Source organism: Marmota marmota, unplaced genomic scaffold, assembly GCF_001458135.2.
Source record: "Marmota marmota marmota unplaced genomic scaffold, marMar, whole genome shotgun sequence".
Taxonomy (NCBI): Eukaryota; Metazoa; Chordata; class Mammalia; order Rodentia; family Sciuridae; genus Marmota; species Marmota marmota.
Genome location: NW_026000229.1, coordinates 49,470,487 through 49,497,309, shown reverse-complemented (window position 1 = coordinate 49,497,309; position 26,823 = coordinate 49,470,487). Strand labels below are relative to the sequence as shown.

Below are 26,823 nucleotides of genomic sequence, written 5' to 3'. Positions count from 1 at the left end.
TTTTTTTTTTTGCTTTTTCTTTTCTTTTCTTTTTTTTTTTTTTTAGTCAGGTTCTTTTTTTTTTAAATTTTTTATTGTTGGTTGTTCAAAACATTACATAGTTCTTGATATACATCCAGAGGTTTTAAAAGAAATTTTCCTTGTTATGTTTTGTATGCGCATTCTTTTTTTAATTTTAATTTTTTATTTTTTGTGGTGCTGGGATTAGCTCAGTGAGTGTGCTACCACTGAGATTTTTATTTTTTGAGACAGAATCTTACTAAATTACTGAGACTGGCCTTGAACTTGTGATCCTCCTTGCCTCAGCCTCCTGAGTAGCTGGGATTACAGGGATGTACCACTGTGCCCTTTAATATGCATATTCTCTAAATATATAACTTATGATGTGCCACTAAATGTAACTATTGTATATGTAAAATTCCACACATTCACATCTCTATGAATAAGTTTTTTAAATTTCCTACTCCATTAAAATGTTTGTGTTCATCAGACTTGCTTGAGATTGCCTAGCTCAATATTTTGTCCCCTCTCAAAGTCTCCATGGGATAACTGAGGTAAAGTTACCATACACACACTATAACTTTCAAATACCTACAGAACTTTCCACCCACCACTCCCAACACTAGTGCACAAGAACCGCAGCTCCAGGGACAGAAGCAACACTGGTTTGCTTGTGTTCAGAACAATGTCTGGCTCTTCATTAGATAAAATTACAGATACCTCGTCCTAAAAAATGACAATTTTACCAGGATGACCTCCAGATACAAGATTAAGAAATGAACCTGTGTGAGTAGCAAACAAAAAGATAGTGGGCACCTGAGAACTGCTTTTAATGTCAGAATAACTTTTTCCAGCATTCTACATTTTTAGTATGGTTCTTATCAGAGTCGGGGGGACTCCTTTTCTTGTTAAATTAAAATCTGAAACCATTCTCTCGAGAGCCAACTGTGTCTGCCTGCCCAATGCATTGGATCCCCTCGGTGGAACCTGGAGTACACCTTGGTGTGCAGATCTCTACAAGGGCTTACAAAGCAAAGGCAGATGCACACGCAATTTGACAGCATCTCACCAGAGGCCTGGGATGGCCAGTCACCGGCAGCTTGGACCCAGGATACAAGGAAGCATGTGTAACCAGGAAACCTCACGTCAAAGTCATTTCACTTTTTCTGACTTCGCTAAGGAGACTGCATGATATTTTCTCTAACCTCTGCTAATAACCTTCTCAACTGAGAATTTTCCTTGATCCATTTTCCCATGATGAAAGTAGAAAGGTTCCCTCACTCCCTGAACACTTACCCTTTCCAAAGACTTCAGGAGGTTTTGTCTTTCTTTGAGCTTCTGAATACTGATGACAATTTTGTGTCTTGCACCTTTGGTAACATTCTGGAATTAAATATAATCAATATTTAATTAAAACATATTTTTAAGAATTGACTTAGAGACCCTCAGAAGCTACTTAGTCATCTGCTGTCTTCTTGGTTCCTACGGGTTCACATGTAGTTGATATGTATGTCTCTCTCACTGGCACCTCTGTCAGAAACATCTTCTTACTAAATATTCTAACTCCACCTGTCTACACATTTGCCTGTGTCTTTTGCATGTGACCTTTAGGACAGAGAGATACAGAGTAGCCAATTATTCCACCCAGCAGGACATTTCTTCAATAGTCTTAGAAGATAATTTTAGGTCAAACACCCTCTTCTACAGTCCCTCTTGTTTTCCCTGGGGTCCCAACCTCATCAACTATTCATTGTTTTCTCAAACCTTTCCTGCGTTTATAGGAAAGCCCCATACAGTCCACGTGGAGTATTATAAAACAGGGACTTTTTAAAACATTAGTTTGCAGGCCTTCTTTTGTTTCCATAAAGAAAATAAGAATAGAAAATTAACCTAAATCCATAATTCACTCATCATTTCAGGCAAATGTTAGGATTCCCAGAATTGTAGATTTTATCTTCTTAAATCTATAGCAATGTAGAACCTAAGGATTCTGTCAGACACTTGTTAATTATAGATCCTGCAAATTCCCCAGTTGAAGGTCCCTTTTCCATTGGCTTGCAGATTCAGGACCTCTACCCTGGTACAACTCTTCCGTTGAATTTCTTTTAATAAAGGAAAAGATGGGAACCCTAGTAACATCTACTTTACTTAGAAATATTAAGACTTAAGTGACACATGAACCCACTTTCTAAGATGTCTAAGATGAGACATGGGGAGAGTATATTTCTGTTAAGCCTTAACTTTAGGTCAAAGTGAATTAAGTTCCCCTGAAAAGTTTGTGTCAGGCTTTGCTTTTGCCTTCTGTGTTAATTATTTTTTGTTTTTTTCTCAAGTTGAACAACTGATGACTTCGATTATTTTCTCAACTCTGACCCAAACACAAAAATGCTCTTTGAAAGGGTTCTCATCAATTCCTGGGATCTCAAGGAGTGAACGAGATCCAAAAAGCAGTAGGAGAAATGTTAGGAAGTCGAAATTAGTGCCTTTCATTCTGGGAGAATGTGCAGTGACTCTGGGCTTTGTCTTGCTCTCAATACTGGTATTCAGCCAGGCCTGCAGAGGTTAACTGAGGGGACAGAATAAGCAATGGGAAACCAGAGATCTGCCAGGAGGTATGATCCAGACCAGCCATTCTCCTCTTCCTGCAGGGGAAATCAGTTCTTTAAAATCTTTGCTCAAAGAAAACTGAGGTCAATTTGAAACATGCAAATAGCATCTTAAACAAGGCAAACAAAGACATCGGTCAGATCTATTGACCAGAACACAGCATGGTGGGAGACATGCTTAGTTTCAGGGGTTCTGTTGACTGGCCTTTGGCATCCTGTACGTGGGGAAGGATGCTTTAGAAGGAAGGAGGAACTTTGTCCTTTTATGGCATTCACAAGGAAAGTGAAATCTGAAACCTGGGGAAATCTAATTCTAAATGACTTTCCCATGCTATTCAAGGCAGTTTAGAAGAAAAAAAAAATTATTTTGAACAATTTACTCCAATCTCAACGAAAACTAGCTTAAATGTGATTCTGCAAAAGTATTGGGGCAGGTCTGAAGCATGACCTGGTGCCTTTCTTCACTGGTCCCGTCAGTAGTTAATGGATATGTGACTGGACTGGACAGCAGACAGTGGACCTGTTCCTATTCAAACAAGCCCTGGGTGGGCAGAGAGAGGGAGAGGGCCAGGAAAGCCAAAGCAGAGATGACTCCTTGGGACCCTCACCCAGTGTCACTTTTCAGAGGCTCCATTGATTCCTCCCTCGCACTTTGAACTTCCAGTGTGTACTTAGATTCTATCTTTTCCTAACTCTCTCTGGCCCTCACACCCTCAGGACTCCTTGGTTGTAGGCTTGTCTTCTGCCTCCTATTGGACTCTGAGGCAAGAGCTCAGCCTTACTCACCAGGGGATGCAGCCGGCCCCCTGCATCCCTAGAACAAGGCAAGCTACTGGGTGGATATAGGCCTGGGCCTGTCTGGGGCTTGAGCTTCACCCTCGCAGGGGGGTGATCCTTCTAGCACATACCTGAGCCTCCAGCTGGCACTCGGTGAGGGCCATCATTTCCTCATAGGTCATCTGGGAGAAAAGCGCGGCGTACTTGTGCAGGCGGAGGCTTTTTAACCAGGCTGGAACATCTGTGGTGCAAGATGTGCAAGAGATGGGGAAAGAAATGAGAGGGGACATGAGGAGGGGACAAAAGATGTGGGAACAGAGAGAGGAAGAGGGTGATGGTCAGAAGAACAAAAGAAAAAATAAATCTTGATGTTACTACTTAATTTTGGCAGCAAATTAATGGACTCAGAAATCTTGAGCTAGCGATGACATTCCTGCCGGTGGGTTCCTTGGTTCTACTTCAGACAAGGGATTGTTAACTTGGGGTCCTTGGGCTTCAAGGCATACAGGAATTCCCTGAAATTATACCCCAATTTGCGACTGTGTGGGTAGTTTGCTGGGCAGAGGGTCATCCATAGCTTCCATAAGGGGTTCTTGAAAAAAAATAAAGATAAGAAACCATGGCTTGAGCATGACCAGTTCACTGTTGATTTGGAAAGAACCAATTTAAAATGTTAAAACAAGATACAGTGAGTCTACATCCTTAGGATAATTTCTTTGTAGGTTTAATGCAGATTGCCGTATGTTGTTTCAGCCCCTTCTGCAGAGACAGGAAAACCAGGTAACAATGGTCCCCCCTACAAGGGAAGTCAATGGAGTACCTAGCCTGATCTTTCTTTCTCCTCCCTAGGCCTCAGTGGGATAAAGGGCATCCTGGACTTGGCATTATCTCTTTGGTGGGGGTGTGTCTGCTGATCATTCCTCTAAGCTATGGAACATAGCTGGATATATCTTCAACTTCTTCCTTGTATGTCAACCAAAAATATCACCACTCAAAAGGTCCAAAGATTGGCTAGATAATAGAAATAGAATAATAGAAATTCCCCCAACACACCTGAAATAAGCCCCAAGTTTGGGATTCTAGAATTAAAATTAAATAGCAGTTATTACTGGAAATCCTCAGAATTATGACCTTGCTAAGTACAACCAAAACAAAGCATTTGCCCATTGTCTTTTAAGTCAGAGTTTTTGAGTGGATAGGATCTTTGAAAAATTTCCAGAATCATCTTCCTTTCCACCACACCTCATTTTGCAGATTGACAACATTAAGTCAGGAGGCCTAGATCACAGAACAAGTATGTGGTGAAATGGGGACTAGAACTTAGGTCTCCCAAGTCTCAGCTCTTCCCTACTTTGTATCTTCTCCTAAAACAAAGAAAAAATAGCCCATCAGTGGTAGAACTGAATAATCACAGACTGCAAGGTACTTTGAAGTGCTGGGTTATTGGGTGTTATTCATGTTTTCCATGAAGTACTACCAATAATTAACCATGTTCATCACAAGATTCTGTACCGTTGATTACTAAGTGCCTTATTCTGAAGCACTGACCAACCACACACATTTCAAAACAAGTGGCAACCTTCCAATTTTTCAATGTTTTGAGTCAATATCCAGGTTGATGAAAGATGCCTTGCCAACTCTGAAATCAGGCTCTGCCTCTTAGGCAGACGAAACCAAGTTAGGGACTGTGAATGGGGGATGATCTCCTGACACTCAAAGACATAGAAGATTGGGATGACTCCTGAGGCTGAGTCTTGACTTGCTGTCATGCAAATGCCTATGAAAGGGAATTTCTGAATAATTAGAATGGAGCATTCGATGGCTTTTTAGGAACAGACTCAGTTATCACAGGCTAGAAATCGCTTCATTCTATGCTTGGAAGCCCTTCGAACTACTGTGACAAAAGAGTGTCTCTAGGAACATCATAAACCATAAACAGACAAGGCTTCCCAGGCACATCCGACTAACCCTTTACATCCTCCTCCACTCAAACTACCATATTGGGTCAAGAGTCCAGGACATACCATCTCAGGAGTCTGGTACATTCCCTTGTGTGATACCCCAGAGCTATTATCAGACTTTCTTCTCCAACGTACTTTTGTTTCTGTTGAAATGAGCTAATGCTTCTGCGAGTGAGCAGCCATAATCATAGCTACAGTGCCAGCTTTCAAGCCACCTACATTTTACCGCTTTGTCATCAGGTTTCATGATAGCTACTCACATCTTTGAGAAGTCTTAAGTCACTGCTCAGAAAATGTAATGACCATTATTCAGAGAAGTATGGTTAACCCAGTGCCACAACTGGGCCCAATTCATTGCAAAGGAGTATGAAGCAATCTCCTGGACCAAATTTCACCAAGGGTCCTTATAGCTGAGTCAGGCCAAATCTACTGATAAGTCAAACAGAATCCTCAGTCACTGAATCCTGTTGCAGACTGGGTGCTTTATAAGCCAAGTTGACAACAGCGTGTCTAAGAGTCAGGAAGCACAAGGGACAAGTCTCAGGTTGGAAAGTTTCAGTTCAATCAGTGCTAGTTTGTTTAATATAAAACTCTTTTGACAACTAGAGTTTCTCTCTTAGAGGCATGGAAGGGCCTACCTTACTCATTTAATCAAAATGGAGGTCACTGGGAGTAGTTTTCCTGGAAAAGACTTCATACAATTTCACAACAGGCTGAGTTAGGCCTTCCTGAAGAGCTATTCTGGATGCATTCCTAGGAAATGTAAGCTCCTCTGGCTTTCTGTTCTTTGAGGCAGGCACACACTGCTGCTGTTTGTAGAGCATCTTAGAGCCTAGCCCAGGAGAGCTCTAAAGAGTTCTCCTTCCTGCAGCTTGAACTAAGGAACAAAGAGGAGATCCCAGTTCTTAAGAATATAGCCTACCAACCCTTCTCCCCTGGGTTGGTGGTGTTCACCTTCCCTTGTCAGTAATTAAAACAAAATTACATAAAGAAGGAAACAAACCAGAGAACTGAGAGCCTTGACCATTTCATTTACCCAAGTCAGGAATTCCAATGATTGGGATGCTAGATTCTGTAAGGTGTTAGCCAGGGATGAACTCTAACTAAAAGCATAGGTCTTTTTCCAGGATCCAGATGCCACCCTGTTGGATGCAATCTAAGAACCACCTGATATAAGCTTAAATTTTCCTTTTTCAATCTGTGAAACTGTGGCTATGGTTGGAAGACAAAGGCAAAAAGGGGAGATTCAGAACTGTTTCCTAGAGAAGCTGATACATAAATGAAGGTACACATACAAATACCTTCAGGGCTCCCACTTGTGGCTGATGCCCAGATGTTGAACTTGATATGGACTGCTCCTGCTGGACATACCAATGGAAGTCCAAAACTAGAAAGTCACTCTCTCATATGATATAAGAAAGAAAAAAAGAAAAAAAAAAGCCTTGACTATATGCTAAATTGAATTCCTTGCCAAGTGTGGGAATCCTGATATTTGCTCCTTCAACATTTACCAAATCCCTCTGACGGGAGGCAGGCTCTGTGAGGACCTGTCCTTGTGATCAAGGGACATTATTTAATCCAGAAAGCATGGCTGACTCACATACAAAAGATTATAATAGCTGCAGTTGTGCTGAGTATACTCAAAGTTCTAGAGAAGTACAGAATAATGAGCATTTGAGTTTGCCTGAGAGACTGAGGAACAACATCTTGCAATTTGCTGCTTGGAGTAGCCCAACTTGGAGTCCACTGGGCAGACCATATTGAGGAAGGCATCTCAAAAAGCAGGAACAGTAGAAAACAAAGCATAGAGCCAAGAGAGCATTCAGAGTAGAGCAAATGGTGGTGAATGGAGGAGAATGGCCGGAGACAGGTGGAGCACATAGGCAGAGGTGTCAGATGACTGAGATATGAAATGCTGAAACAAGGAGAGTAGAGTAGACTTTGTCATGTGGGTGATGAAAGTCTGCTGAGATCTGAGCAGTGGAAGCATAATCAGATGAATGTGCTGGAAAGATGGTGGCTGTCAATTTGGTAAGAGAAAACACATGATCAGCAGATTTGGGGAGAAATGGTGAACTCCATTTTGATCACATGACATGAGTGTCGATGCTTAGGTCATCCAAGGAGAGAATTCAACTGGCCAAAATTTTAAAAGAGAGATGTGAGCTTGGAGAACAACTTGCCTTGCCACCTTGTTCATGGTGGCTGTCACAGAAGTAGGTGATATTACTCAGATAAGGATCAGTGAGTGAGACTAGGAGAGAGCCATGGGGGAGCCTTAAAATGTCAGGCTTTGTGGGGAAGGTATAGGAAGACAAGGCAGCAGGTAAGGGGTTTCTAGGAGAAAGCACCATCATCCATGTACTGATGGTGGTCTCCCGTGCCATAGTCTCCATCCTTCATGAAGCTCCTTCTAGATGTGGTGGCAGCCAATACTGGTGTATTTTCTGATGGCCATTCTTGATAACTGTGCTATACCCATCTTGGAATAAGTTCTGTATTTATCTATTGATCTTTACCAATGGGATCAAATTTTAAATTATGCTGATTTCTAATTTTTTTTTTAGAGTTTGTGTAAATCAGCTAGAGAGATATTGTGGCCTGCACAACAGCTCACGCAGAAGCTAGCTCCAATGAGAACGTGGGCTGCTTTTCTCCAATGAAAGCCACAGCAGTTATAGCTGAATATAACAGCCAGGTCAACAAGCTGTGCAACACCCAGTCACAAACAAGGACACCTCAGGAGAGAGAAAGATAGGATGAACTTGGGAAGTAACATGAGGAGCAGAAAATAAAGAATCCCTGGAAGACATAAACACAGTTTTCCATAAGAGGGCTCATGCATGGTGCTCCTGGTGGAATGGGAGATAGAATCCCATTCACCTCAGAGAGCCACTCTCTCTCCAAGATGTGACTGCATTCTTGGTCTCTGAGGGAGGGAAGAGGGAAAGCCAACCAAAGGGCAAGAGGGAAAGCCACTCTTCATCCTTGAAGTAAAGGGCAAAGTATTTCTTTCAAGAACAAAGCACAGAAGTTTAGTGACACCATCAAGATTACCAGAGCCTATCTTTGCATCTGGCCATAGCACAACGAACAACCCAACGCTATTCCAGCCTCTGAGCAAAAGAACAAAGGAGCTTTGGTCTCTGGTTCCTTTGGAGCTGGATCCTCTTGAGCATGCTCCTTGATGCTAAGAAGTGTGCATAGCGGGCTCCAGGAGGACCTCCCTGCTTGTGGGGACAAATATGAGTCTTAGAAGGCACGGAGATAGCCTAGTTTGGAGTAAAATACTCACTCTTCAGTATTAGGTGCAATCATAGGGACTAAATCGCTCCCTGCCATTTCCATCAACCAGGACATCCATGGTGCTGTTCTATAAGCAGCAAATTTTACAACATTAAATCATGGCAGTGATCAGTATCCAAAGCTACCCTCCATATGCCTACTTCTTCCTTAGAGCACTTCAGCTGAAGGAGTGGAGGTTACAAGTCCCAAGACCTTTAGGACCTGGGGGAATTCCAGCAATTTGCTTCCCAAAGTCATGAGAACTCTCTCAGCCTGAGAACAGTGAGGACCCGAGACCAAGAGGACCTGTTCATGAAGGTTGCGTGTTAGCGTTTGGGGAAAAAAGAAATGTGAAGCAAATTTATTAAACTAAAATGAATTCAAAGCACCACCTGGAAAGCCAATACTCTGAAAATAATGCCTAGTTTCAATGATAGCTATGTGAAAAGTGTCCCAGACATGCATGAAGCTGTGTCACTCCCATTCCATCACTTGGACCTTTATGACCCTCAGAAATGCTGTATTCACAACCTTTCTCCCAGGGTTTCTGGCAGGTTCCTTTTTCTTAAAAAAGATCTCACCTCTCAGGTTTTCTAAGTCTCGTTCTGAGAGAGGCAGAGGATCAAAGGTCTACATTTCAAAATCAACTCCAAACCCCAAACCAGGTATTTCAGAGAAGGCAATACATTTTTTTTTTTTTTTTTTTTTTTGCTATGGAGAGAAAAAGTTTACCCGAGTTTCAGCCAAGAGAAATTCCATAGAAAAGGCAAATAGCGTACTTTCGACAGTCAGTGGCCCTTTCCATTACTAATGACCAAGTGTCTTATCAAGATTACTGGAGTCCAGAGTTTCTTTTTTTACCTTTATCACATCTGTATGCAAATAACACATCAGTTTACCTCTTTTTTTTTTTTTGTACCAACATGATGCCACATGTCCTAAGATACATGCAGTTGTTAATTTGCAAAGGTGATGCTGAGGCTCATATTGAAAACATACTGCCAATCTTTACCCACTCACACAGGCAACTACTCACCTGCAAAGAATCCAAATCTTTGGGTTTCTATCCAGATGTTTGGAATAAAGTCCCTCAAAGGAACTTCCTTACAGATTTACAACATGCTGAAATTGCAAATAAAGAGTGGCAGACAGAGAAGAATCAGGCTGGGCCAGAGAGGAGCATGGTACCCTGTAGAGCAGGGGACCTCTGAGAGGTTTGCACACCCCACTGGAATGTTCTACAAGTTCCCACATTCACCATGCCCCATGCTGTTTCTCCCTTCTATTTTTCCTCCCATGAGCACTTTGCTATAGATGACACCAAGAGCTATCCCAATGTCCCAGTTAGAAACCTGGGCATTGTCCTAAATGCCTCCTGCTCCATCACTGCCCACATTCAGTTAGTTAGTTACTAAGCCCTCTCAACTCTATCTCATGGAGATCCCATGACCATACTCCTTTGTTTCCAGTTTCACTGCTGCTTGCCTTGGGCCAACTTCATTTTCCTTTATTTCTGAAAAATCCTCCTCCTCTCCACTGGCCTCCAAATCCAGAATCCCCATCCCCTCCTCAGTTTGATATACCTTGCTACACTGCTGAGAGGGTCCTGCTTCTAATATGTAAGCCTAGGCAGGTCATTCTGTTGCAGAAATTCCTTTAACAGCTTTCAGGTTAAAAGAGAAAATCCTTCAAAAGGCTTAGGGTCTGGCTTTCCCCTCTCCAGACCCCATCTCCCGTGTGCCCTTCACTCTCTTGTCACAGGATCTCCTTGGTTAAGCGCCTCTCCTCTCTGTGCTTTTGTGATGCTATTCCCTCTGCACAGAATGCCTTTCCTTCTCTATACTGACTGACCTGTAATCACAATCTGAGGCCCCTCTCCAGGCCTCTTCTCTTCTGGGAACTTTCCTTGACTTCCTTTCTCTTTGAACTAGAGCCTTTCCTGGTGCCTACCCCAACCCAGGGCAAGTCTCTAAGACAACATATTTTCACAGTAGAAAAAAACCATGAGATGTTTTCTGCTCCTTTGAGAGTGAGTCCCCCAAAGTGGGACTATCTCGCTTCAGTGTTCCCAGAGCTAATCAGTCCAAAGTCTCTTCCAGCAGGTGCTCAGAAGAGTCCACTGACTTGAATGAAGACAAAAGTGAACCTGTAAATATCCCTTCTCTTTGATATCATCTATCACAGCCACACCACTCATCAACAGTTCTGGCATTAGGAGAAGTTTTTAGGTGTTGGATTCATATATCGCATTTGAGGATGTGATGCTAATAGGAGGGGCAAATACGCTGCTTCCACCAATTGACTGCTTGTCTATCTAGAAAACTATGGGAATGTCTTTTCTCTCTCTGTTCCTTCTCCTCCCTCTTCCTTTCTCTCCTCCTCCCCCGCCTCCTACTCCTTCTTATCTTTTCTTCTCCCTCTCTCCCTCTCTTCCCTGAAGCCTTTGTATGAGAGAAGAGCCAAGGGAGCACATTTGGATCCTGTGTTGCTCAGAGAATGAAAGAGATTATAACCAAGTACCAACTCTCACAGAATCAAGAATCCTTTCCTTGGGATAAGTCAGAGTGAAATTTTGGGGAAACAAGGACAAATGAATTTGAGACCACAGCTAGCATGTTTACTCCAAACGTGTATAACCAGGAGCCTCCCCGGGGAATGGTAAAGCTGGAAAATTTCATATTTGAGCTCAGTATTGTACCTCTCCTGAGTTGATTTCAAGTTGAGTCGTCAGTCCCATTCTTTCTTGAGCCTCAAATTATAGCCTGAGCCCCCAGCCCTAAGGGACATTTGCCTGTACTTGGAGCCAGCTTAAACCATCAGGATAGGTATTTATGGTGAAAGGAAAAACAAAGTGGAACAGGCAGATGATGTCACTCCTCTGAGAGCAGGACTTGGTCTACCTGGGAGAGAACATAGTGGCAGAGTGTGCTGATAACAAAACAGAAATAAGGCTAGATCAATGCATGTGAAAAATAAAAAGGGCGAGAGAGGTTTCTTGCCAAGAGGAACATTCCTAAGGCATGACTGCAGCCAAACCTGGCTAGTCTAGAGGAAAAGGAAGGAAAGGGTGAATATAGTATTTCAGCAAAGTATGCACACCTGCTGGTCAGAAAGATGAATTTGCACTAAATCAAGTTCAATTGTGGTAGCGTTTTATTCTTTTCCCAAGGTGTGAGCTGAGGATAATGTGCATTCCCTGAAGATTTGGGAAATCTTCCAAATTCTCCTACAGGTACTTTGTTCATATAAGTTGGGTACTGAAAAATTAGAAAAACAAGAATTTGGTGATGGCATCCTGAGGCAGAACATGTTCTTGTGAAAGGGCCTGGGTCACAAGAAAATAAGCACGTGGAGGTCTAGGAGGAAGCACTAAATCTTTTTAGAAATACTTCACTTGATTTCATAATTCATTTCTCCAAAAAGCACAAAGTAATTTGGAAATTTCAACTGGCATCTGCTTTAGACATGAAGAAATAAATGACAAGCCCTTGGGACAGGTATGTTACAGGGAGCTTCTTGGACACGCTCCTAGGAGCTGATTTGAATGATCTTTGATGTGGATGAGTTCTTAGTGGTGGCCATCTCACAGCAGGGCTGGATAAGGACATTTGTGTTAAACATTGGTCCTGTGACACTTTGGAATGCTAGAATTTTCAGGTATGGACTTTTCTGCTCTCTGATTTGTCAGCCGAACTGCAAATATACTTTCCCTACAAACAGAACCCTTTCTCGTCTATGATGTTCCTTTCTTTAATTTTTTTTCTTTTTTGCCATTTAATATGCTAGTGACTTTATACCCTGAATCTCAATCCAATTCTCTGGGAGAAGGAAAGTTAAATAGGTTGAGAAGGTGTAAATACATGGAAAAGGATGCTTTGTTTCCTCCAACCATCAAAAAGCCTGTTTTCTGATCAATATGCATAGGCCTATAAAGAAAATCTTCAGTGTGAGATCTTGTCTGAGTCATTTTCTGATTACATAAGCTCCGAGGAGACAATTCTCACCAATTCTTCAGAAAGGAATCAAATAAGCTTATACATATGGGAGATAGTCCTTGAACTTTGGAAGATTTTGGCTTTTATCCTAAAACAGAAATAGGACATTAATTCAGTTTTTCTCTCACCCATGACTCCTCAAAAAACTCTTTATTCATTTCTTACCCCAAAATGCCAACACACAATGAGCATGGCTTTACCTACTTTTTTGGGGGATGTGTAGTATGTGCATTAAGTCCTTAAAAAAAAAGAAAAAGAAAGAAAATAAAGTGAAAGGAAGAAAGAAAACAAATGTGCAAAAATCCCTACAGTGGGATCAGTATTCTCCCCTGGGAGGGACAAGTACCTCCGTGAATGGCCTTGCCACAGTGTCCTCTTGCCACTCAATACACACACCAATGCCTCCTCCCACAGAGTTACTGATTAGAACATCAAATACACTGTCCTGGAAACAGACCATCCAGATGCTGAAATCTACCTGCTCAGAAGCTAGCCTAAAGTGGTCCCTCGGTATTTTAATGCTCAGTGATAGGTGCCAAGTCAGGCTTACCCAGAGCATAGCTGAGCCTCACCTGCTATCTGTCATCTGGGACTCAGCTGCATGAACATCAGGACCATGTGTAAACTCCACAATGGGTTTTGCTAGTTCTCCAAAATTATGATCCAGTCTCCCAAAAAACATGAAAGAGAAGAGGATGTACAATTCTTCCATGCCAGAAAGACTCATTGTTTTTGCTGCCTGTCAAGTACCTTTAAAGACCTGTACATATCACCAGAAGCAAACTTCAAGACACATCCTACTTCCTAGGGTCACTCAGCACAGGAACTGTTATGGGATAGGGGTGTGATGGGGAGGGCACAGGCCTAAGCAGGTGAGTGGAAGACTGAAGGCTGATCTCATTCCCCAAGTCCATGGGCTCTGCTTTTCAGCCTGGTGTCCTCTTACAGTTAGCACCTGGGCAGGGGTGGGCAGGCTTTCTGTGCCAGGCTCCCATGAGGGGGAGAGGACTGGGTCCAGAGCACCCTATGTCAACAGTGATCACAGAAGGGGACGTCAGAAACAGCATCCCTTGCGGCTATATATTCGTGCTGGCACAGAGGGCTGTATTTTAGTCCCAAAGGTGTCCTGGTGATTGTTTCCCCATCTAACAGTTATCAGTAGGTCTCTGATGAGCGTCTTTCCCTAAGGACTTCTAACCCTTGAACAATTGGAGTCTAAGAATAAATGCACGCACATGTCCTCTTTGAACGGATCATGGGTAATTGAGAAATTTGTATCTCCTAATGAAGATCTTGAGAAGAGGATAGATTCTCCAGGCAATGTAGGAATATTTATTAGGCTGCACAAAAGGCCTTTATCACCTATCTTGCAAATCTATTATCAGGCTTAAAACACTACCAGAGATTCTCAGAGGTGTTTTCCTGTCCCTTAAACCAATGCAGGGAAAAGGGTTTAAAGGTTTCTTTGGATATCAAAGAAAAAGGGAGAGAGAAAGGAAAGTATAACTGCAATTCTGCATTAAGAGAGATTTAGAGAAGAAAAATAGATAAAAGATCAGTGGTTGTTTTTTTTCTGAATTAGCGACAGGTCCCTGGCCACAGCAACAAGGCAGAGGGCTGGAGCAGCTTTGGAGGCTTTACAAACAGATGACCCTGTCCCCTGCTAGTGCTAGCAGGGGACCATTCAGTTGCCTGAGGGTCAATGCATGGAAAACAAAAAGGAAGGTATTGACCTCACTTACTCTGGTCCTTGGGCTTGGGCAGGAAGCCCTGGAAGGGGGAGCCCTTTCCACCAAGGCAAGCCCTGGAGTTCTAGAAGGGGAGGCTTCCGGGTATAAGCCTCGGAGAGGCACTGGGCTCTTGCTCTCTTGCTGACTAGCTCTTTACCCTTGGGACTCCAAATAAAGGGAGGGACTCAGTGGTTCCTCATGTGGTCACTCACCTTTCATACCACTACCTTCTTCCTGGAATGTGTTACGAGCAGTGGTCTGATCTTCTAAGTGTTCACTCCCACCACTTCCTGAAGAGGCTACACTGCTTTGTGGAGACAGGGGGGCATGATCGGATGGGAGGCACTGGGGTCCTCTAGCTCGTAAGTCCTCATGAGACATCCATCCATGTCCTAGAGGCTGGTTTGGCACATTCATGGGTGGGGTAAGGGACACAGATCGTTTCAAAGGGCTGTGGTGTGCCTGGCCTGAGAGAACTGGAAAAAAAAAATAAAATGAAATAGGTTATTCCCCCCCCTTTAGCCTGGGATGCAGAAGAACCCACAATACCTTTGCACCCTGAGAGATACTGCTGTCTGACAATCCACCCATGGGCGCCGCAGGTTGAATGCAGGCCTGGAGGGTCCTTCTCTCCGGGTGTTTAACAAGGATGCTATGGGGATTGCTTGGTGGACTGGGTTGCTCTGAGGAGGCTAAACCTATGGTGCCCACACACATGGCCTTAGCCTTTGTGGGTCTGGATTTAGTTTTAGTTCTAACTCTACAAATCAGGATTTGGAGCAGTGGGCTCACACCAGGCAAGAATGACAGCCTGGCAAAGTGGCCATCTGCCCAAAATGAAGCTAAAATGTGCTGGGCAATTTTTTTTTTTTTTTTGTAAGTACAAAAATCTGACGTTACCCATGTTGTGAGGGAGGACTTCTTGAAGGTGGGTAGGCTGGTCACCATTTGGGGATCTTTGAAGGTTGGAACTAGAAGAAGGTGAACTAGTTCATCCAACTGGGATTTAGGTAACTACTACCTCTAAAGGGCGGTGCTGGTTTGGGGAGGGCCCAGCACCACCTAGACCTCAGGATATGGGACACCAGCAGCTATGGGTGAAAGGGCTGATTCTTGACCATGTCTTTGCCAGTTCATGCCAAACTTTATACTGTAAACACACTCAGGTAACAAGGCTTTCATTCAAAAGCCAGTAGGGAGCTCTCTGTGAGCTGGGAATAGGTTTCACCAGCCTGTTCAGTCCTCCTGCATAGTGGCACCATCTGCATAGCTCCCATTTTTTATTTCTTTTCCAGAAAACTAGGAAAAAGCAACAAAACTCACATAACTAGCCAAATTAAGTTGAAGGCATTCAAAGGAGGGATTTAACCAACATCAATGCCGAGGGAGCCGATGTTACCCTTGGTTGGTTTTTCTGGGTGTGTAAAGTGACAACTTTACAAAATAAGTCTATTCATAACATTCTCTCAGCACCAGTGCCCAAGACAGGTCCAGTTTATTTTGACTGCTGCTGTACTAACATGGAATTGAGCCACATGCATTTTTAAACATTTTTCAGGGAAGCCATTAAATTCTGTCTCAGGCTCCATCCCCTCCAGTGAGGCTTTTGCTCTCCCAAGTTCAGACTGGTACTTCTTTGCTGGCATTAACCTTCTGTGTTTCCTAGCAGGTAGACCAGACATCCCAGTGGAGAGAGAGGGCTTGCTCGTTGTTGAGCTGCGTTTCTCGTGGGGCAGTACCCATGTAGAGACCTGAGCAGCAGATTACTGTGCTCCCACTTAAGAGATAAAGACCAGAGTCAAAAGGCTGGGCGTCTGGAGAAGCAGTGGTATGAGGGGCTGCTAATGGTTGGCCAGCTTGGAGAGCAACAGAGCTCATACCCCGGTAGTCAATGTTTCCATCCGGCCTTCTGTGGCCAGAAGGTTGTGTGTGAAGGGTGATAACCAAAAGAGCTAGAAATGCTTTTATTTACCAAAAAAAAGGAAGCTGTGGAACTTATATTTGTAACCCCCAAAATTTCTAATTTGAGTAGATTCTATCAAAGGCAAGGAATTATCATCTCCCTTAAAATATGCAATGGGGTTATTATTTTTTTTAATGACACTAACAGCTTTCATTTTTACTAGACTGGAGAACAACTAATTAAAAAGGCTTCCTGGAAACATGCATTGCTACCTGGTTGGAGCAGAATTAGCAAAAGAAAAACAAAGAATGGGGGGAAAAAAAGCCGAAAAATAAAAAAGCAGAGAAAGGGAAAAAGATTAAAAGGAAGCAGCAGCAAAAAATGAAGAGAGAAGCCAATAGGAAGGAAAGCTGGACATCCGGAAAATCCATTTCATGCCTGTTTAAGTATTTCTATAAAATAGGGCAGACTTGTTTGGGGCTGCCCTGAGTGCCGGACACTCCAGCTTAGATAATTTTTTGCTTTCTGGTACCTCTGCAGGTGGGGGCCTTGAATGGTGCCAGCCAGGTGTATCCCCAAGTGGAATTGTGGGGCTCTTTCAGCCTAGCTGGGATTAGGGTGACAACGGGCCATGCCAAGGAGGCACCACATTTCAGAACTGGCGGAAACCGCTCTGCACCTAGGCTTATGAGAGAACATAACTGCATCAATAACTAATTGATAACTACCAGGATGGTCCTTATCTTTCTTTGGATGCTGAGAAAAATACATATGCAGTAGTTGAATTCCATTATTGAATGGAGCCAACTTTCTCCTTTTTACCTAAAATTTTCTTAAAATCAATGCTGCTCTCCACCCTCTGGGCATCCTTAGGGAAGCTCCCAGTATCCACTCCAATCCACCGGCTACTGAGATTGGAGCTATGTTTACCTAACTTAATGAGCTTATAGAGATTTGCACATAGAGACCTATACAGTTTTTTTTTTCCCCTCCCGCATTTCCCTGTGCTTAACTAAAGTCACAGGGGATAGGGCATGAACCTGGTCTCTGCCTCTAACTAAAAAAAGCAATTGTACTTGAGATACTAGGGCCTTGTTTAATCAATGGCTTTCTACTAAAGACCCCACACATCCTCTATATCAGAGAGAGAACCCTTTGATTTCTACAGTTGCCACCAAGTTCTGTAATAACTCTAGGAATCAAGCTGTGGGGACAACCAAGCACAAGGCCTGGTACCAATCTTCTGATGTATTTGCAGAGAGGGCCAGGGGTTTAGAGTCAGGCTGAACATCAAATCTACGTTAAAGGACAGTCATGCTGGGCAAATGCCTCCCTTCTACAAAAACAAGTGAGGGCTACAGACATTTCAGGCTTGTCTTCCAATAGGGAGGAGACTGAAACAGCTGACAGGTGACCTGCCAACGGTGCCACTTTGGGGTGAAGACAAGTCTGTTGTCTGGTGGCCTCAAAGCTAATTTGGGTGTCACCTTTTATACTGGGGTAATTTGTTTGGTAATTTCTAAAGCAGCATAGGGGATCATAAATAGCACGGGCAGTGTCTGTAAGGAAACAGGCCACACGGTTGTGGAATGAATGAGGTAGCTAGCAGCTGAGTTTCAATGGTTGTCCCATCTCTGCATTTAAAAGAAATAACAGAGTGGTGACACATGAGAGATATGGACATTGAGGCTAAATAAATAAATAAATAAATCAACGTTCTTAGGAGTCAGGAGGGAAGAGCAGTCAAAACAGACTTCTGAGAAGCTCGTCAGGCTTGTATAGCTGCCCTGGAGTGACCATAGCCAGATGTTCTTGAAAGCTCTTGCCTGTTGACTCCAGTGAAGAGCCAGCAGGTAACACTCCCTTCAGAATGGAGTCACCCCCAAAGTACCTCCAAATGCTGCGGCATCAAGTACTCTTTAAAAAATGTCTAAATAGATCAGAAATTGGCACATTCAGCAGAATTGAGGTCCTCAATTTATTCTGTACTTGTGACTTTTACAAGTGTGGGTGGAGGGGCAGCATATTTCAGGGTGGATTCATTATATTAAAAATCATACTAAAAATTGCCCAGAGGAGCAAAATGGTGTATGTTTTGCTCTTGAACCACTGCAACTAAAACTTAGTATTGTGTATAGTACAGATTCAATGTCACTTACAAGTTAAAAAATCTCCTAAAGAAATTTCAGTATCACAGCTATAGGTGTATATGTAGGTATGCTCACACACATCATTAGGACACTGTACTTTTGGACATTGTCATTTATAAATTTAAGTGACCCAAAAGTAAGTACTAAATAAGTTCAATTGAAATATTTTAAAAAGCAGCTAGAAATAACCTTACTACAGCAGTTGAACAATGTGGTGTGGTAAGAACAGGGGGTCTTATATTCTGGTGATAATCTTGGCCAGACTACTCAGGGCCAGCCAGCTTCTTAGACCTCATATAACCTTATGATTTCTTGTTAGTCTACCAGCTTCTCTAATGAGACACCTTTTTTTGATGCCTTTTTAGGGGAAAATATGATGTCTGGCACTGGATTCTGTTCTTTAGAGTATTTTCTTGAAAGCCTGGAATTCAGATTTTTTTCCTCAATTCCTTTGACTAACTTTGACTTCGACTTTGATTTTTAGTGATTGAGATAAGATTCAGGAGGAGGTTCCAGGCTTTTTGGAACTCCTTGGAGAAAATGAAATAGAACTACTTTTTTCCCCCTCTAATATGAGCAATAATAGGGTTCATGGATAAAGGAAGGTTTAAGATAATGGATCAACTGCTTCCTTGGTTCAATGTCAGGTTCACTGTCAAGGAGAGAAGTGATCCACAGAAGCAGTCAGCCTGACTTTTATACCAAAACTTTATTCTAACTAATGTTAACAGAGACCTTTCAAAGATACACTGAATACTTCTCTGGTAAATGCAATTTGTGCTTTAAAAATTATTGTTATGAGCATAGATTCTTAACATTTTAGAGACTGAAGTCTCCTGCAAGATAATATAATTTATTAATTTCTAAAATGAACCGTGAGCCCCTGGGTAGCAGAAAGACCCCAAAAAATCCCTGTGTACACAGAGCCTTGTCAATGGATGAAATACTGTGTTATGAATGAATTTTATGTGTATGTAGATGATACTAGAATTAATACAAGGTAAACAATCTGAATTAAAAAGAGTACACGAATATTTTTGTCTTTTGTGGGGGGAATCAACAGATTTGAAGTACAACTGTTGTTTTAATAGAGATCCAATTTTTAGGTATTAGTTATCAACTCACCTGGTTCCTATGTACTATTGGTCTAGAGTACCCTCACTTGACAGAGATGATTGTTGTTTTTTTCTATCTTTGTTGAGATGCTTCCCTGGGCAATATGGGTAGCCTCAGGAAGTCATGTGTTATGTATCTTTCTTAGTTACACTATCTGTTCAAAGTCAAGCCAACCACTCTATCTCTTTGTTACCACCTATTTCTAGGCTTGTCATTCTGTTTTAGATTCAAGAATTCAGACTGCTGGAGCTGTTAGAAATTTGATTTCTTTTTGAATATAGGCATCAGATATTCCCACATTCCTAATATGGCCCTCTTTCATCAGACCATAATAATCAGCTCCCAGCTCAAGGCTGGATTCTGTGCCCTCATCATGCCCTGTGAGTCCAGCTACATAGAGGTGATTTGCAACTTAAATCTTATTAGCATCTACAATTTTAATTCAAGAGCTTGCTTTTCTCATGAAAAAAAAATGCTTTCTTAAAATTTCAAATTTCTAGATGCTCATGTGATAGAATTCAATCCAATAGCTGGCACGACTAGACTTTGTAAAAATAAATCATTCTGTTATAGGGATTTGAAATGGTAGAGTGAGGAGACCAAGAATTTGCATATTATTTTAAAAATAGTAACTTAGGACTCCTTTCTATGACTCAGGGGACGTGTGCTATGTCTCCACATACTCATGACAAAGCAGGGCAGGAAGAGCACTGACTTATATGTTGCTAATGGTATACTTCTAGACTTGCTTCCAAAAGAAATTTAGAAGTATCAGTAGAACCTTTGGTGAAAACATCAATTTGAGGACTCAGAGCATATAAATCTTAAGTTTTGCTGTAGGAGACAGTTTGATATTTGTCAAGTTAAAAGAGAAAAGCTCAGCCTCCGGCAAGTTCCAAAAAAGTTATTGTTTCAAAGGACTTGAAGTGGGGGGCAGTATCTCTGCTTATGGAACATTATTGGAGTTTCATCCCATAAATTTCTTCTCAGGACACTCATTTCAGGGCATCTAAAAACTACTACTAGAAGCTTTCAATTGAAAGAATGAAGTGCTGCTAACACTATTTATATGAGTAATTGCAGGCATTTGTTTAAAAAGAAAAAAACAAAAGCCAACATCTTAAGCAATGCTCAGTGGTGAAGTGACATTAGACCCTGGATTCCTCTTCTTTGGTTGGTTTTGTGGTGACAACCAGTAATCTGAGACCCTGTGGTGGGAATCTTTGGGGAAGAAAAGATTAATAGTATTGCAAGAATACATTTTGATAAATACAAAACCAGAGTATTTGGTCAGTGACATCATGCAAAAAAAAAATCAACCCCCCCCCCAAAAAAAAACCCCAAACAACAAAAACCCCCACCAGTCACATTTCTGGTCACAAACAGATCTGTGTAAGTGAGGGAAGGGAAAGAGAGGGAAGAATTAATTACTAAGGTTAAAATTGACATGCTCTGCCATCACTTCTTTGGGAAGTAGATTAAAAGCAACTCCAAAGGTTAAAAGCCTCAACACTCTGCATGCTGGCTCTCTGCTTCTTGTCCAAAAGTTTGGAAAACCATTGTTTGAAAAATCTGGACACCAGAAGATGATTCCCCCAAAGAAGCTTCAGACTACACCTCACACTGGGGGAAGAAGAGGGAACATACTACAAAGCATAGACGTGGTGGGTGGTGGGATGTTCTGGACAGGCCCAAGGAAGAGGCCCATGTGCTTTCTGGGAAGAGAAGGTGTCCACTTGCTTATGCAAACCAAACCAAACCGAGCAGAACTGAACTGAACTGAGCCAACCCACCAGATACTTTGGAAGAAGAGAAAGCTACAAAGAGTATCACAAGTACATCTGACTCAATCTCTCTTTCCCTGTTCAATCTCCTTTTCACGTGGGATTGAAACAAAAGCATCCCCATGCAGGGAAAGCTCCTGGAGAGATCCTTCCGGTCTTGTGAGTCCTTGTCACTGGTGTCAGCTCTTATTACCCCCAGATGGCTGGCTCGGCCTTTGGGCAGGGCCAAGATGTATGTTTCTGCCTTCATGTTATCACTTAAACATTTGGGCTTTTAAGAAATCAGTTAGAATGTTTCTGGCAGACTTTTATTACTACATTAATCTTTGGTACATTTCATTTCGTCCTCCTTTGTCAGTTTCTATAATGGCAAAACTGGGTGTCATCCAGTAGGAAATCTATTTTACATAACTGCTATTTGACTCTACAGTGCCATTATTTATGAAATAAGCTAGACGAGAAGCCAATACATACTTTTTATACAAATCAGTAGAATTTCACAATTTTAGTTTTGAATCAAGCGGTCCTAAAAGAAAACTGCTCAAATTCTCTCATTCTGGTGTATCAAAAGCAATGACATCAACTAGGGAAGTATTTTGACATCATTAAAGCAGATGTTTAAGACAAATCAAGGGACTATGGGATCAACCCAGTCATTTCCAAATCTCCCGAACATTGGGTTAACTTCTATTTTTTTTTCTGCATTATTTCTTTATCCTTAGGATTAAGGATTTAATTCTTAGGTTTGTCCATGAATTTCTATCCATACAGAGTATAAAGAGATGTCCAGACACAACTGAAGAATTTGATTATTTTTATGACATCAAGAAAACAGTGGAGATAAACAATTGGCCAGGAGCAGATTTAAGCAGCATTTCCTTTTAAGTTTTCCAAAGTATCTATAAAATATGTTGCAGTCCTTGTGTTTAGGGAAGAGAGAGAATAGAGAAGTGCAGGGAGTTGGATGTTGGATGACCAAGCTTCCCTCCTACCCCTTTCTCCAAAGAGAACTCTCAAATCGTGACTGCTGCTCTACCAGCTCATGTGCCTGTCCATGATGTGCTTCTTAGTTCTACATAATGCAACATCCACCCATGCTTCACAGCTCCCAGGCTGCTCCTGAGTGTGGGGATGGACAAGGCAATCCAGGTTTGAAAGTGCAAATAGCCAGGATTTCATGAGCAAGCAACCAAGTCCCTCTTAGAGCATCCATCTCAAGGCCATGACCAGAGTCACTGAACAAATTGTCAGGCTATCCTTTTATACCTTGTCATCACCAGCAATGCTTCTGAAGAGGAGAAGCGGTCAATTGCTTAAAAGAAGCCAGATAACAAATGATACTTCAAAGTTGTCTACAAGCTCCTATTTGGAGCTGACCCACAGGCAAGGTCTTCACTGCCACTGGAGATTAAAGGTTCCCAGAGAACAGGAAAAGGCAGCTGTTATAGACAATGGCACTTAACCAGGCAAGGACGGGCATCACTGGAGGATGCCTAGATCCTGTTGCCAACAGGGCTCCATTCAGCCACCAAATTCATGACTGGGAGCAGGATTTTTCTGTGCCGGAAACACTTAACTTTGCCTTGATCAAACAATCTATTTTTTTTTTCCTTTCCAGTGTGAGGAGGTTGGTTATAAATAATTAGGAATATATTATATAGTTCTGACTAATTCTTAACTTAGCTTCTCCATAGAGGAATAAGGAGAGATTCTCAGCAAGGCAGCTACAGGGCAATTTACTGATTAGGGAATTGGTTCTTGTTTTCATTAAAGTATTCAATCTAAATGTCAAATGTAACAATAACACATAAATGACCATTCAAAAAAAAAAAAAACCCACAATTTGAGCTCACACTGCTAATTAGATGATTTTTTTGTTGTTGTTGTTATTGTTAATTAGGAGAAATTGGATGGTTTAGTGTCTCCTGGCTTCTTGATTACATTTGATTGAATCACCATGTGATTCCAGACAAGTTATTGAGGTTTTGCGCATCCCAGTTCCCAATGTCACTTCACCGTCATCCTCCTCCTGAATTCTAAACCATCACAACCCGACCCTGTGGGTGTTGGGACAGGATGGGATCGGTACTGTGTTTGTATAATTGATTTACTGTGGTCTGTAATTACACACAATGATTTGAATTTTGACTCCACGCTGCATTTTTCATTTAAGTTGTACTGTTCTTTCCGACCCTAGAGAAACAGTGTTTATGTAATTGCTCTCAATACATCTATTTGGGTATTATAAATCAGTCCTGCAATAAAAGACTTCCAGAGCATGGCAAGCTTGAGGTGACTGGCACTACTTGGCACCCGGGACTACTGCAGTTCAAAGACAGGAATTGACCAGCTTTCACCTCTTATTTCGTTTCAGATGGAGGAGGTTGTCTGCAGCCTTCAGACCCTGACAGCAATAGGTCACATAGGAGACCAGGAGGACTGAGCTGAACCCGGACACTCTGATCTGGAGGTTGAGGGCTCCCTTTGCTCCTTGTCTATTGCTCAGCCCCCCTCACCTGCAAACTGTGTAGGTCTGCATCTGTCACATGTCTTCTATACTCATTATTCATGGATTCTGTATTTATGAATTCACCTAATTGCTAAAAATCTATTCAGGTCCTCAAATCAATACTGGAAGCATTTTCCATGGCCATTCATAGACATGAATAGAGTGGCAAAAAATTGGAGTCATATACTCACAGGCTCCAAGCTGAAGTTGGATAGGGGATGCACTGCCCTCTTGCTTCAGCTCTTGTATTATAAGCCAATGTCCTTCTGTGGTCCAACTGAGTACCATGTTTTCCCCATTTTTTGCTTTTTTTTTTTTTTTTTTTTTTGTACTTGGGATTGAACTCAGAGGCACTCATCACTGAGTCATATCCCCAGCCCTATTTTGTATTTTATTTAGAGACAGGGTGTCTCACTGAGTTGCTTAGTGCCTTGACATTGCTGAGGCTAGCTTTGAACTCATGATTCTCCTGCCTCAGCCTCCCAAGCCACTGGGATTACAAGTGTGTGCCACTGTGCCCAGATTGATGAGCTTTGATTAGCCATGAGTTAGTGTGCTCTTATTGTGTGTTCAATAAGTCAATAATATATGCTAAATAAATATCTTTAAACAAACATACAACAAAATTTCTATATAGTGGTTAACAAATATATTATGACCAGATACTCAAAGGAACCTAACCCTATACTTCCCTTAGGCGCAATTTTTCAGTATTTGCTGATTCAATGTTTAGAGCACCTTTACAGAACATAACCATTGCAAATAACGAGAAATGGCAATACATTTAAATTGATACAAACTCTTCATATCTCACCTCTCTTCCTGTGACTAACCACATTTTCATTTTAGGTCAGTGGTCCTCAACTTTTTTGATGCCCAAGCCTATCCCAGACTAAGTCACTGAGAATCAGAACTTGGTCAGAACATTTGTACTTTCAGAATCACCTGGCTGGCTCTAGTTGATAATCAGGGTTGAGAACCACTGTGTTAGGTTTTCTTCCTGCCTCAAAATTCCCACCACAACTCTGATCACATCCTTGCTGTTCTAAACCTCCCCAGGTCAGCTGCTGAGTTTGCCTGTTTTTGATAACAAGCTACCAAAGAATGAGCATCTTATTTACTTTTCAAGAGGTTTTAAAAAACAAAGTTCAAAGTCACTGCTTCTTCCACCAACCAATATTTTGTTTGCTTGGGGAGTTCACACAAAAATTTCTGTGTAGGCTCTTCCACCAGGGATTTATTACCTCTTCCCTGCTTCCCAGATACAAGACATGATATTTTGGTACCAGTTTTCAAATCCAAATGATGCCTGGGAAGACATTTCTAGAGAATTCTTAGATAAATGTTTTGACTCCAGGACAGTAGTGCCTGCCTCTTGTGGTCATTTTTACTCTTGCTAAGCAAGTGGAGAGATGTTCTTTCTGAGTGTGAACCAGCTGCAGAAACCTCAGAACACATTTTCTTAGTCTAGAAATTGAGCTGGTGATATAATAGCAACAACTGATTAACAATTAGTAAAAAAAAAAAAAATAGTTTGTATGTAGGGGGTTCTGGATCCATGGGCCAGCAGCATTAGTATATCATCTTGGATCCTGTTACTTGTTAGAAAGGCTGATTCCTAGGCCCTTTCCCCAGACCTCCTGATTCAGGATCTGCATTATAAGAAGACCCTAGGAGATGTATATTCATGTTCAAGGTTAAGATGACAATTTTTATGTTTTAGAACATAGTTAGAAGATCTTTTCCTCCAATATCAATAGCTACCTCTAAAGTTGAAAAAAATAGCAGTGGGGGCTGGGGGTGTATCTCAGCGTTAGACAATTTATTTAGCATGTGGAAGGTTCTGGGTTCGATCCCCCATACTGCCAAAAAAAAAAAAAAGCTACAATTTATAAAACATTTTTTTCTTTTCTATTTAGTTCTCATAATACTCCAAAAGAGTTGGCACAATCATCCCCATCATCCTCATTTATAGATGAGGATGCATAATTTGTGTATGTTTACATATGTTACAAGTAAAAATTTAGAATTTTCAGGTTCAAAAGCCCATTTATTTTCTTCTAAGATCAATATAGCTTAAATTCCAACCTTGTTTAGAGGCACTGGAACCACCAAAATAATAATAATAATAATAATAATAATAATAATAATAATAATAAGAATATAATTGACATATTTGACAAATTACAGGATATTCTCTTAACAAGTCCCTAAATCTTTAAAAAACATTTTATTGGTTATTCTTAATTATATGACAGTTGAATCCATTTTGACAAAATTATACAAGCATGGGATATATTCTCTTCTAATTAGGATCCCATTTTTGTGGGTGCACACATGGTTGGATTCACTTAGGTATTTTCATATGTTATTTTCATAACATCAGAAAATTGTTAGATTTATTCTACTGTCTTTATTATTCCTATCCTCCCTCCCTTTCTTTAGGGAAAAAAATCTGTGTTCTAAAATATAAAAATAAATCAATACTTGGACATTATGGGATGGACTTTTTTTTTTGATGGACTTTTTGAAAGATAAAAACAGAAACTCTGGGGGAAAAATAACTTGGAGATATCATGAGTTCAAAACTGTAAGAAAGAATCAAACCAAAGAGAAAGCAATTCTAGAATGAGAAATTTACTCCGGAGGAAATCAGGAGTGTATTTTAGAGGTCTGTTTGGAAAGTGCTCCTGCACCAGGTGTTTTGTGAGACCCTCTCTGCTTTCCATGGCCTATGATAATCTTGTTTTTTTCTAAACCAGAATTTTTCACTTTACTATTTAATCAAAAAGTTTCTTATTTTTTTTTAAATTTTTTATTGTGGGTTGTTCAAAACATTACAAATTTCTTGACATATCATATTCGACACTTTGATTCAAGTGGGTTATGAACTCCCACCTTCACCCCATACATAGATTGCAGAATCACATCAGTTACACATCCATTGATTTACAAATTGCCATACTAGTGTCTGTTGTGCTCCGCTGCCTTTCCCATCCTCCACCCT

General features: G+C 41.4%; 1 protein-coding gene across 4 annotated transcripts in view; it reads right to left on the bottom strand.

Annotated features, from left to right (window-relative positions):
- Window positions 1–26,823, bottom strand: part of Samd4a (sterile alpha motif domain containing 4A) — a 212,414-nt gene that overhangs the window by 38,917 nt on the left and 146,674 nt on the right. For 3 of the 4 annotated variants that reach the window (XM_048793328.1, XM_048793329.1, XM_015480903.2), the window contains 3 exons: window positions 14,567–14,830; window positions 3,515–3,624; window positions 1,297–1,383 (listed from right to left, as the gene is read on the bottom strand). In XM_048793328.1, coding sequence (XP_048649285.1) covers window positions 1,297–1,383; window positions 3,515–3,624; window positions 14,567–14,830 — 461 coding nt within the window. The remainder of the gene's footprint in view (window positions 1–1,296; window positions 1,384–3,514; window positions 3,625–14,566; window positions 14,831–26,823) is intronic. The other variant, XM_015480904.2, reaches the window with a different exon arrangement.